The sequence below is a fragment of the Enoplosus armatus genome, chromosome 24 (assembly GCF_043641665.1).
Source record: "Enoplosus armatus isolate fEnoArm2 chromosome 24, fEnoArm2.hap1, whole genome shotgun sequence".
Classification (NCBI taxonomy): Eukaryota; Metazoa; Chordata; class Actinopteri; order Centrarchiformes; family Enoplosidae; genus Enoplosus; species Enoplosus armatus.
In genome coordinates this window covers 1601115-1613159 of record NC_092203.1, presented here as the reverse complement: position 1 = coordinate 1613159, position 12045 = coordinate 1601115, and the positions used below count along the sequence as shown (strand labels likewise).

Below are 12045 nucleotides of genomic sequence, written 5' to 3'. Positions count from 1 at the left end.
AAAACCAACAATATCTGTCTCTCAATACTTTGACTTTCCCAACTTGTCTGTGGCTCTCGGCCCCAAGCACAGCCACAGTGTGTGTGTTCATATTAGTGAAGGAGCATGTCACGCAGTACAACAGTGCGCTTCATTGATGTGTTTTTGATTTGGACAACAATGGAGCACAGAGGAATAAGATATATCAGGCTTTGGACACACACACACAATACCTGTCAGTAGCATCAATTCACTGAGGGTTTGGGTCTTTTCGTTGGATTTGTTGACAGGAAGAGAAATAAAGACTATCACCAGAATTGTCCTTTAATTAGATCATTTTGATGCATGTACCTGTCCTGCTCTAATTGGCTGCTTCACAGGCATCACTCCAGCAGTGACCAACCCAACCGGAGCACGGCCTCTCGTTCGTCCTAGCGAACTGGCCTGCTGCCGTGAGATGGCGCGCGCCGCTGTCCTCAGCGCCGACAAAACACGACTTCACATACATCGCAGGGAGGGAAGTCAGAACACAGAGGGGGAGCAGTTCCTGGCTTTTCCTAATGACCGAGCCACGAGCATCAGGCCTGCCTCTGCGCACAGGCAGTACAGGTAGAGGTTATAGAAACACACTCATTCACAGGCTCAGTGCAGATTAGCAGCCAGTTTGTCAACTGAGATGTGTTTGAAACAATCAGAAACAACAAATCCAAATTTCCTCAAAAGTATGAAATAAAAATGGAAGATTCCTGTCTTTATTGTACTCAGGACCATCTTCACTGGTGTACAGCGCTATCGCTATGTGGACACCAACTATGCTTTCACTGAGGAAGAGGAGGAGCAGAAACGGCGGCATCAACAGATTTATTCAGACTTCGTCAAACAGCTCAGACAGACACGCCTGCAGAAGATCAAGGAGAGGTAGGCTTTCTGACGAATATTCTGATCACTGACCTAAAGGCAATCTAACAGTAAACAGTTGGAAATAGTGAAGTTGGGCCTTTTTTTTGTTCTTGGTTGTTAGACAGCAGGAAACAGTGGAGGACAATGTGGATATCGGGATTGTTCCTTCTCAAGGGCTTCTTCCCCCGACACTCCACGTCAGTGACCTGGAGAGCAGTAAGGTCTCCGAGACCAAGCCAAACTACAGCTCTGCACTCCTAGCAACCAAATCCGGCTGTCCCCAAGACATGACATCCAACACCCTGCAGACCAACAGTCAGGTCAGATCAGAGGTGGTCCCAATAAAACCTTTTTTTTTAAATTCATTTAAATTGTAACAAATCAATTAATAATTGCACAGAATGGAATTTCAGTTTTTCTCTCCATCTCTTGCATTCTCTCCAGGTTTCAGAGGTAGTGAATGCAGTTCCCTCGACCAGACAGGAGGTGGCAGACTGCAACAGGACTCTGACAGCTCAGGAGCTCTACCAAGTTGACATAGGTTAGAAATTTAGCTCAGGAGTGCAAGAGTTACAGTTTCTAATAATAGCTTGAGATACAGCAAAACGCTAAGTATGACAAGTAGTAGTCTGTGTGTTGTTCTTTCTCCTTATTTGCTACTATGAAACATCAACATTTATTTATTACAGTGATTGTTGATAATCATGTTCCAAATGATTTTTTAAGTTTAAGTTTTTAAACAGGAATTGTTTTTCGTGTTGTAAAGCCAGGTAAAAGTCTCACTTTTTTCTCAATAGGTCCATTGTTGGTGGACTTTGGCGAGGTGTGTGTGCAGTCAGTGTGTGTCCAGAAGCTGAGGCTGATCAATCGTCTGTCAGTGTTCGTCTGGGTGCAGCTGGAGGTGGGCTGCCCTGAGCTGCAAGGCTCCTCACCCCTCTCCCACGTCCTGCCGCCCAACTCCCGTAACTCCCTGCCCCTGACATTTCAAAGCAACAAGCCGGGTCACTTCTACAGGTTGGCGGGGAAGCGGCTCAACACACTTTTATTACCTGAAAATCAATCATGGACGTTCAAGTGCAATAAAGACATACTTCTTTCCTCCAGACCTGTATCCTACTCTGTGAACCAGCGACACCCTGGTCAGATACTGGTCCAGGCCAAGGTCGTCCCCTTGGCTCTGGAGCTGTCCACCTCCCTGCTGGTGCTCCGCCCCACCCCAACTCTGCTCGCCCAGTCAGGATACAGGAGCTCAGTTACCCTTCGAAATCAGCGTAACCTCGCCGCAGAGTTCACGTGGAGACCAGTGGTCACAGAGAGTGGCATCCTGTTCTCCATTCGACCAGCTACAGGTGCCTGAGTTAGCATTTTCAAAGCCTTCATATCAAGAATGTCACTTTCCATCTTCTCCCTCTCTGTTGTGTTTGTCTTTAAGAAGCTTTGTTGTTAATGAGCATTATAATGAAAAGATTTGAAGATTTAGAGCTGATAAAACAACCCCCCCCCCCCCCCCCCCAGGTACAGTGGAGCCGTACAGAGAATTGGACTGCGAGGTGGTGTGGCATCCCTCCTTCTCTTCCCCTCCAGAAGGAGACTTTGACCTCTGTGTCCACGAGGGCAACAAACAACGCCTGCACTGTGTAGCTAAGGTTCGGCCTTAGAATAGGGAAGATTCATTTGTACGATCTACTCACACTTACTACTTATTGGCTTTTAACAGCTTTGTGACGTTACAGAGAGAGGAAGTGTGCATATATGGACAGAAGGCGAGAACTGTAGAACTCAAACTGCTTATTGTTTGTGCAGTCAGGAGGGTAGCGGCGTGGGAGTCGATAGATGATGTCCGTTCTCGTCGCAGTACATCTTTGTTGTTCGGTAGCCAACACTGCGGGGACCGGTATTGAGTTGCAGCTCGATCGTTGAAAAAGATTGATTTATCTGCTCAGTACGTTCCCAGCCATCATATTTTCACCAAAATGTAAACAATGTAAATCCTCACGCGAGTTTTCCGGTAGGGTTTGTTTGTGCACATTTCTCTTAACTAGCTCACAAGGGTCCAAAAAACACTTGTGTATCAATTGTACACTTGAACGTCAGCTGTAATTTGTTTAGTTTTCACAGCAGCATTGAAGTATCTAAACATCCATAGAAACTTTTCAGTTCACTCTTGCAGCATTGTTGAAAACCCAGTTCTTAGACAACTATCAGGGATGTGCCTTGCATTTTTGCCAAACATAAATTATGTGATGTCACCTTGAGATTGGCTCAAGACAGCTACAATGAAGGTTAATAGCAAAATATATATTATTGTCAACAATCTAAAAGATCAGTGGTAAACAGAATGAAACCAGTGATCAAACAGAAAGAGCCTCTTTGTTGACTCATTCTTTTTTTTTGTTAACCAATGTTCAACAATCATATGAGGCCAAATTCATCAAAGAGGCAGATATCGATTTCTACTCTCTCTTGCAGCAGCCTCAGTAGACCAGAACACCGTTGAGAAACAAGAAGTGTTGTGTTTTAAGTAAGGCTTGTGACTTTCATGCTTTTTTTTCCAATGGAAAAAACGAAGCATCATTACTATTGCTCTCTTCATTGAGTCGTACACATGCTACAAACACATGTCAAAAAGTCATTTTGTGAAATGTGGGAAATCAGTGTCCGGAGTAGAATTAGACAAGGCAGGTTTAGGGAGGGTGAGTAAACTACAAATATAGAATACAGCACTTACGGATTGAATATCACAGAACAATGATATACAACTTCTCTTCCCAGGTTGGATTCGCCAGTGTCCAGCTAGCAGAGAAACAGGTCAAATTTGGATCAGTACCTCTCAACATGCCTTCTATCAGAACTGCTGTCTTACACAACACTGGACAGTACCATGCCTACTACCAGGTGCCCCCCCCCCCCCACACACACACACACACACTCTTGTTTTTTCACAGTTACTTGTTCATATCAAACAAGAAAAATAGCCAGTCCCACTCTGTGCTCTCTGTCTCCGTGTGTTTTGAGGCAGGTGCTAGACATTTGCCCTCTGCCAGGCATGGTGGTGAGTCCACCTGAGGGCGTGGTGCCAGGTGGGGGTCAGGCTGCGCTCGAGATCCACTTCAACCCTGACTCTGTCTTCAAGTTCGACACCAGAGTCGAGGTGAGAGAGAGAGAGAGAGAGTTAGAAAGAAGAGAGAGCGCTCTTAATTTTCATGTTATGGTGATTTGTCCCAGAGTGTGGGTGTGTATAAGAAATAAAGAGAGGAATTTATGCACGCTAAGTGTGTGTGTGTGTGTGTGTGTGTGTGTGTTTTGCAGATAGCTCTGAGAAGCATGAAGTCCATTGAGCTCAGAGTGGGCGGATCAGTGGAACCTCCAAATGTAGACATCGGTGTGGTGAGTTTCTGTGACGAACCACAGCAATAAACATGACAAGAGAAAAGGAGGTTACATAAAAAGAGAATTGCGTAACAGTTTCTTAGCATAAAATCATTTATTAACTTCTTAAATTTACTTAGAGAGTACAGCACACGATAACCCACATGAAAGCCAACTTGTCAAAACCTCATAAATTAACTTGTGAAAACATTATCTTTATCTAACCTCAATACCCAGTGCACCATTAAACATTTATTCCCCATGAAAATCAGCGATCAAAAGACAAAGCTCAAAGTCTAAAACATTAAAAATCCTGTTCATCTTTGACTCTGCTGATACGGCAAGTTATGGGAAGATCAACTACACTGTCCCTTGAGTAACGGAAAGGTCTTCTGTGTATCGTGTGCTCCTTCAAAATTAAAGCACGCTTCACAACTCTTCTCCAGTATACCATACTTTATCCACTAAACCTGTGATCTATACATCATCATAGTGTTCTTTCTCTTCAAACGCACCATTTACAAAATCTCCTTATCCTTAGTTCAAACAAAAACTTTCAGAAAAATATCTATAAGCACAAATACATCATTCCCTAACAAATACTCCTTTTCATCTCAACCCATTGATGGGGGGTGCGGGGCTGAATATCAGTTTCTCCCTGGCTCTCAAAGTAAGAAATGATTGTGTGTTCCTTAACATATCTCAGCGTAGCAACTGGAACCAAGATAACTATGATGTGACTCATGACACCATTTTTTGGTCCAAATTAAATGAATAAGGACTGACATTATCTGCCAGTACACTGGAGTACATTTTCAAGGAGTGGACAAAATAAAAAATGAGTATAGAATAGTATAGATTACTTACGAAATGATTAAAAAGTCTTATTATTAGAGATTATCATAATTATGTAACAATAATAGTTCAACTAAAATTATACCTTTTTTAAGATTCAGGGGTTCCATGGGAAAAGCATGTCTGTATACACTGCTGCAGTTCTCTGAAACAGTGTTCCAGGATCTCTGAAGCAACAGAAGATGAAGAAATGCTTGTTAAATAGTTAATCATAAAGGTTTGTTTGTATTATTTTGCTTTTACTCTGCTTGAACCTGTCTAATTAGGACCACAATGGGAATAAGCTTTTAGCTTTATTGTGTTCTTATCCTCCACAATTTAATTGTATGTTATGACTGAGTGATTGCAGTCTTACATTTACCCTTATTATTGTCGAATAAAACAATCTATATTTTGCGCCAAGTGCAATCAGTATAATGAACGGTTTGTTCATCATATTGATTGCACTTGGTACAAAGGATCAATTTGTAAATAATAATAATAATAATAAGAAATTAGATTTTAAGAGCCTTTCATGTAACCCAAGGATACTTTACATAAAGAAACCACCACCCCAAAAGGGAGGGGGTGTAGATGTGGAAGAGATCACTGTGGTTTTCGCAGCGTTTGGGGCATATTGGAGTCCTGGGCTTTACTGGGCAACCCATTTAGATTTTCGTTTGAATTTGCCACAGTTTACTCACTCACGAACTACACCACGCTGAGATGTAAAGATGATCTCTGTCCTTGTTTTCCAGAACATTTTGACTGACTCCATGCGCCTTCTTTTTACCCGTTGGAAAACTTATCATATAAATCCGGAACTGTGTGTAGGTGGTCTATTGAGCTCTTTCTCTAAGAAGGAAAATGTGTATGTCTTTGATATATGAAGGACGTGGACATCCTACACACATACTGTGCTGCAGAACATCGTACCCTGAAATATTATTCTATAGCTCAGGAATCCTGGTTTTGAACACTTTGCTCCACGCTGTGTGTCTTTGGGCATTGGCCTTGCAGACAGGCATTTACCTGTAAATACCAGCTTTATGTAGGTGGGGCTGCCATAGAGATTTTCTTTGGTCCTTTTTAAAGCAATGATGTTGCAGGTTGTCCTTTGGTATCTAGCGACTACATTGTTGGTTTTTAAAGTCCTTTGTCATGATTTTGCCAGGTTTGTGTGACGGATACACGAGTAGTATTTGGCCTCTGTCCGTTGCCCCATTTTGCTTGAAAGCTCATGCAAAATGTATTAATGTTAGTTGGGGATCGTCAGACCTATTTTCAAGCTGATACTTAGCTGGTGCTGTCATGAAATGATTCTTTTTTGTGAAGTTTTTGTTAGTATTTCACACCATTTATACAAAACAGCAAAATGTATATAGCATATATTTATATAATATACTTGACTGACATAAATGCAAGATAAGAAAAAAATATAATGAAGGGCACCGACTCCTCTTGTCAATTTGCTGTTTATAGAAACTTGATAGTTATCTATATATAAACAGTGTATCTCTCAGATACATTATACATACAGGATTTAACTAAATCAGCAGCGGTTGAACAAATAGCATACTGGACTTGGAATCATCTTTAAGTAGCATCATCTTCGAGTTGAGAAATAGTATCAATGAAACATTTTATAATGTACTAGTTGGTCATTGTAACTGTATGAATTGAAAGAAGTATTGCACCAAAAGCTTGCTTGTCATATCCCACTTACAGCAGTCAAGAACATTCTGGACTTGAACATGCTCGTCTTTTGAACTTGTGGTGATGGATCCTGTGAAATGGGATCATTTCCATAGTTTTTATCATCACTAATCTCCACATCGGTGTTAATACCTTGGCTCATACATGTGGAAAGGAAAAATAGGGGGAAAAGTGATAGTGCAAGGAGGACGAAAAGACATCAGTCTTTGTGTGTGAATGTGTGTGTGTGTCTTTGGAAACAGCAGGGGTTTCACCTTTTGAAAGAAGTGGAGTCAAGGATATACTGCTTTTGTACAACTCCATTTGTTGAAAGCAGAAACTTTTCTCCTTGTCAGGTGTTGTCAAGAGTGGAGTTTGGCGATAAGTTCTCTCACTCAAACTTAAAAGATCAAAGGAATACAGAGACAATTTTTCTTTTAGCTTGACTCTCGTTCAAAGCGCAGTGAAAGGTAACAATTTCACCTTTTCCGTATGATATTTGTAGTATTGTTTATTCTGCTGAAATGATAAATAATTTGATAATTAATCAACCCGCCGCAATAGCATTTGTTCATTTCATTCATCCTGATACACCAAAAACGCGGGTGTCAGGCCTCATAATACATGCAATTTTCTAGGTTTCGAGATATCCACCTTTTTGAGATGATGTTTCTCTCTTATTTTGAGATTACTGTGGTGTTCATTTCCCCCTCCCTCTTTTCAGCCCCATTTCCAGTTTCACGGGGTCCATACTGGTTCTCAGCGAGCGATACTGTTCGCTCTGACAAACCGCTCGTCAGCTGCAGCCCGGGTCACCTTCGACCTGTCAGAATACAAAGACTTCTCTTTGCAGCTCCCTCAGCCCTCAGCAAGTACGCATTTACACACACAATGCAGCATATCACACAGTTGATATAAGGCGGTGGGTGGGTAATATGTCCTAAGAACAAAAAGCGGTTTTGTTCATGCAACATAGGCCATAATGTCATTGTTATTTATTAATATTATTACTGTCTGTGTGGGCTGTGGCTAGAATAGAAGATTGGAAATGATACGGGAAATAAAATTGTTGAGTAAATACACAGCATATTGTATTGTGTTTACTGAGTTTTGCTCAGTGTGTGCTTTTGTTATTGTGATTGTTTCTGTGCTTTTTTATGAGCAGAGAAGGAGCCGGGTGTGAAAGTTGTGGAGGTCCAGGGCTACCAGACTGTGGACTGCTCCCTCGTCTTCTCCCCCACCCATGTGAGATTTTGACCAAACATCTCCCAGTAGATACAGTACTGTAAAAAATTGAATGGACCGAGCTCAAATGCACATTTAGCATCGGTGGATTGACTGTTCTCAAAACCCCTCCTCTGAACAGCGATGAGCCAATCATAGCTTAGCTTAGTCTGTCCAGCTTTGGATTTCTCCTCTTGCTGAAGTCGTGTGCAGTGACACTCAATATCAATAAAATCATATATGTCGCCAACAAGTGCATATTTAAGCCTAACATTAGCTTAATTTTGTTATTATTATTTATTATTAAAGACAACTCACATTAATGGACATTCTGTGAATGTGCCAGCGTTAGCCAGCTGGCTAATTTTCAAATGCAGTTCTTTGGCGAGATGTTTCAAAACCAATGAAGTGAATTAGCTAGCTAGCTACAGCTGATAAAAGCTTGCTAGAAATACTAGTCTACCTCTGCCTGAAATCAAGGGCGCATTGTTTCAAAAATGATTTCTTCTCCTTCTTCAGTTTTAATGACAGGCTAGAAACCAAGGTGAAAGTGCCACATTTATCATAGGCTGCGCGTTTGCTGCTTGTTATGTAGCGACGAGGGCAGGGAAACACCGCTAAATGCGGTGTTTCCCTGCCCATGCGGTGGGATATGAGGCAGCAAGTATGACCTTAAATGTCTAACGGCTGATAATCAAACTGTAGCAGCTTGGAGAGCTGCTGGAGCAAACATTAATTTCATCTTTTCACAGCTTATAAGTGTTGGCAGAGACGGGACAATACCTTTTTCAATTTAGATTCAGCCACAATAAGCCATGTGAAATATGTGTTTATTAGTCTGTGTTGTTTACTGTTGATGCTGCTGGTACTCGCAGTATTTTGTTTACGTGCCACACAGAGATGTTGATTCAAGATGGCATAACTGGCATGTGCTGGTTTGCGTCCCAAATTGAAATTTGAGTGGAAATCATAACTAATAAGCAACGGTAACTGAGGGGGACAGGGCTTAGCGAACGGTCAACTGCAGAGCTTTCTCCCTCTCATCTTAAAGCTTTAAAATGTTTGTAAAAGTGATGTATTAAAATGTCAAAGAAGTAGAGAAGGACAGTCAAGGAAATGTCTTCCCGCAGGCGGACAGTTATGACTTTGACCTGCCGCTGTTGGTCAACGGAGTGAGATGGCACACAGCTTCTTTGTCTCCTTTCCGCACCGCGTCCTCCTCTTCCACCTCCTCCTCGCTGGCAGCTGGCAGCAGGAAGCGTGTCATCAAGCCTCTTCCCCAGTCTGTCACCATGGCGACACATCAGTCACAGCGCATACAGGCTACAGGTGGGGTCGTTAATGTGGGGTTAGAGTTGTGTGTGTTAGTGAGTGATATCTGTATGTACTACTCACTAAAATGTTTCTGCTGTAATGAAACTAAAATCACAGTTACATGTGATGTGTACAGAACACATTTCTCACATGGCACTAGGTTCAGGTACCTAAATGTAATGTTTTTTTCTTTCCCTTGCTGTTTTAAAAATGTCTGTAGTGCTGTGCGCCCCACTGGAAATGTCCCCCTCTAGCCTACATTTCTACATGGAATCTTTTGCACCACAGCCTGAAGCTTACACCAAGGTATCAACAAGGGTATATCTGCAGCGTATGATTTTCTTCCTTCCCTCCATTTCCAAAGTTTTTCACTCTACTCCCTTTACTAAGCTTTCCCTCAACTTTCTTACTGGATCTCCTCCTCTTCTCCTTTGCCGTTTTCATTTTCACTTCCACCTGTCATCTTGCAGTATGCACCATCCTACTGAGTATCTGACACCACTTTCTGACTAATAAATGAGTCAGAAAGTCTGTCTCTTGCTCCTCTTCCCCTCCGCAGACAGTGGAGCTGAAAGCAGTGTGTGAAGAGAGTGTGTTTTGGCGTAGGGGTGTCAGAAAGCGTGTGAACTGGTGGTTCGACAGCAGTGCAATAGCGGCACCAACTGAGGACAGAAGAGAGGGGAAGCTATGTATTGTGGCTCCATCATCAGGCCGTCTGGGGCCCGGTCAGTCCATCTGCTTGGCAGTCAGCATCAGCCCTGAGGCTATCAGAACAGGTGAGAAATGATTGGAAACACACACACACACACACACACACATTATGATGGATTACTTTATCTTTCACTGCCTTCCCCTCTCTCACACATACAGAGTCATGGCATTGTAAATATAATTTTTCTCTTACACACACGCTTAAATCACACCATCACGATTTATATCACTTGACCCATTTTCTCTCTCACACACACATGTCTGGAGGAAAACTTGATAATGCACAACATATGTCATAGCTTAATAGACTGTAACATCCCTCTGAATATAATTTCACATGGGCCAAAAGTACGATAAAGTAAAACCTAAACTAAATCTAAATTAAAATAACAATCAGTTAAAGAATGTTCTCATGCAGCTTAGACCATTAAATCATGGGGCCTTAATAATCTTTAGTGATGGACCATAAACTAGGAATTATGCTTCGCACTGGGACCAAGCCTCTCGAGGCAGTAGTTAATCTTGTCAAGCTGAGAGCCACCAGAAACAGGCCAGTGGTTTTTGTCCACCTTAAACCCAGAGTATAAAACACTTAATTTTCAAATATGAATACAGCAGGTCAAATATAATGGCAATGACGGCTCTTTTTAGTTGAATTCACTTTGGTGGACATATTGAAGATCCTATGGACATCATGTACTCCTTGATGCAAACAATAACCATCTGCCGTTAAATACCGCCATTGTGAAATAATGAAAGTAGAATTAAAACTGTGGTCTAGTTTTGTCACGTTGTATTTCTTTATTCATGAAATAATTCAGCTAGATTTGACTGTTTTACGTGCTAAAATATTTGCTGACATTCTGGGAACTAAATAGTTACCTGCTTAATCTTCATTTTGCAGCATAAACATGATCCTGGTAATGATCCAGGTTTTTGTTTCTGGGAACACCACTATAAAATTTCACCCAAACAGTCTCTGTGCCATCATGTCGGTGATGGAGCCAGATGTCTACCTGTATTGAAATGTGGAGCTCCAGGTGGCACCTTGGCCAGACTCGAAGAAAAGATGGTTTAGCTGTTCCCCCGGTTACCTCTAGTTTTGCATAGAGACACGTGGGGAACATTGCATTGTCTACATTATTTTACTAACTTTGTGATATTGAGCGACGGTGGGCTCGTGTTTGCAGAGCTGGAGTGACTTCCATGTAACCTCTCTTTCACCTCGTAATAAAAGACTACTGCCCTGCAGTCACCGTGTTTATGTTGCTTCATTCACTGTGATAGAGAGTGGCGATCGAGGCGAGAAGAGGGTTTACATTGGAGATGGTTTCGTTAGATGTGTGTTACTGAAAAGGAGAAAATGACAAAGTCTTTCTTCGACTTGCTTAATGTTTTTGAGGGGGCGCACGTCATTCACAGGGGCTACGTGCATGGGGCTATGAAGGTACACATAAACCATAAATCCACCTTTAGCCTGGAGTGACTGACCTGTGTTTTTTTTTCTCCTAGGCTCTATAAGAGTGACCAAACTGTCCCTCCATCTGTACCTGGGAGATGAGGGAGAAGAGGGGATGGGAGGAGAGGAGGGACATCAACCCTACCGAGAACTGTCCATCACTATTACCCTCCAGCTTCCCTGTATCACCATCCACCCCCCTCAAATCCTTCTTTCACCAGTACCCCTGGAAAGCAGTGCAACTGCTACACTCACCCTGCTGGCTTTAGGATATCCTAGGTTGGTTTATACACACACATTCAACCCAGGCCAAAAACAGTTACATTTTATGGAAGCCTCACTTTTGATTATTTGGATCATGACACACGATCACAGTTGTAGTTGTCAGCTTTTTGGGTAAGCTTAGCAGTAACAGTGATGGATTTTTATTGTATTTACATTTTTCTCGCTTCTGGCAATTTACCAGCTGTGTTGAGCCATTGGAGCTAAATGACTGCAGAGGAAACACGGCCACACACATAAACTGACTACATTATTCATTTCAGTGGGATTTTTATCAG

At 42.1% G+C, this 12045-nt stretch overlaps 1 protein-coding gene across 1 annotated transcript in view; it reads left to right on the top strand.

The window, feature by feature from the left end:
- Positions 1 to 12045, top strand: part of LOC139306810 (cilia- and flagella-associated protein 47-like) — a 44471-nt gene that overhangs the window by 3830 nt on the left and 28596 nt on the right. Inside the window, exons 11-26 of the mRNA XM_070930763.1 lie at positions 360 to 588; positions 745 to 897; positions 1001 to 1194; positions 1331 to 1420; positions 1677 to 1893; positions 1984 to 2228; positions 2395 to 2525; positions 3652 to 3774; positions 3899 to 4030; positions 4189 to 4266; positions 7502 to 7649; positions 7943 to 8022; positions 9132 to 9330; positions 9536 to 9621; positions 9875 to 10091; positions 11539 to 11764. Coding sequence (XP_070786864.1) covers positions 360 to 588; positions 745 to 897; positions 1001 to 1194; positions 1331 to 1420; positions 1677 to 1893; positions 1984 to 2228; positions 2395 to 2525; positions 3652 to 3774; positions 3899 to 4030; positions 4189 to 4266; positions 7502 to 7649; positions 7943 to 8022; positions 9132 to 9330; positions 9536 to 9621; positions 9875 to 10091; positions 11539 to 11764 — 2548 coding nt within the window. The remainder of the gene's footprint in view (positions 1 to 359; positions 589 to 744; positions 898 to 1000; positions 1195 to 1330; positions 1421 to 1676; positions 1894 to 1983; positions 2229 to 2394; positions 2526 to 3651; positions 3775 to 3898; positions 4031 to 4188; positions 4267 to 7501; positions 7650 to 7942; positions 8023 to 9131; positions 9331 to 9535; positions 9622 to 9874; positions 10092 to 11538; positions 11765 to 12045) is intronic.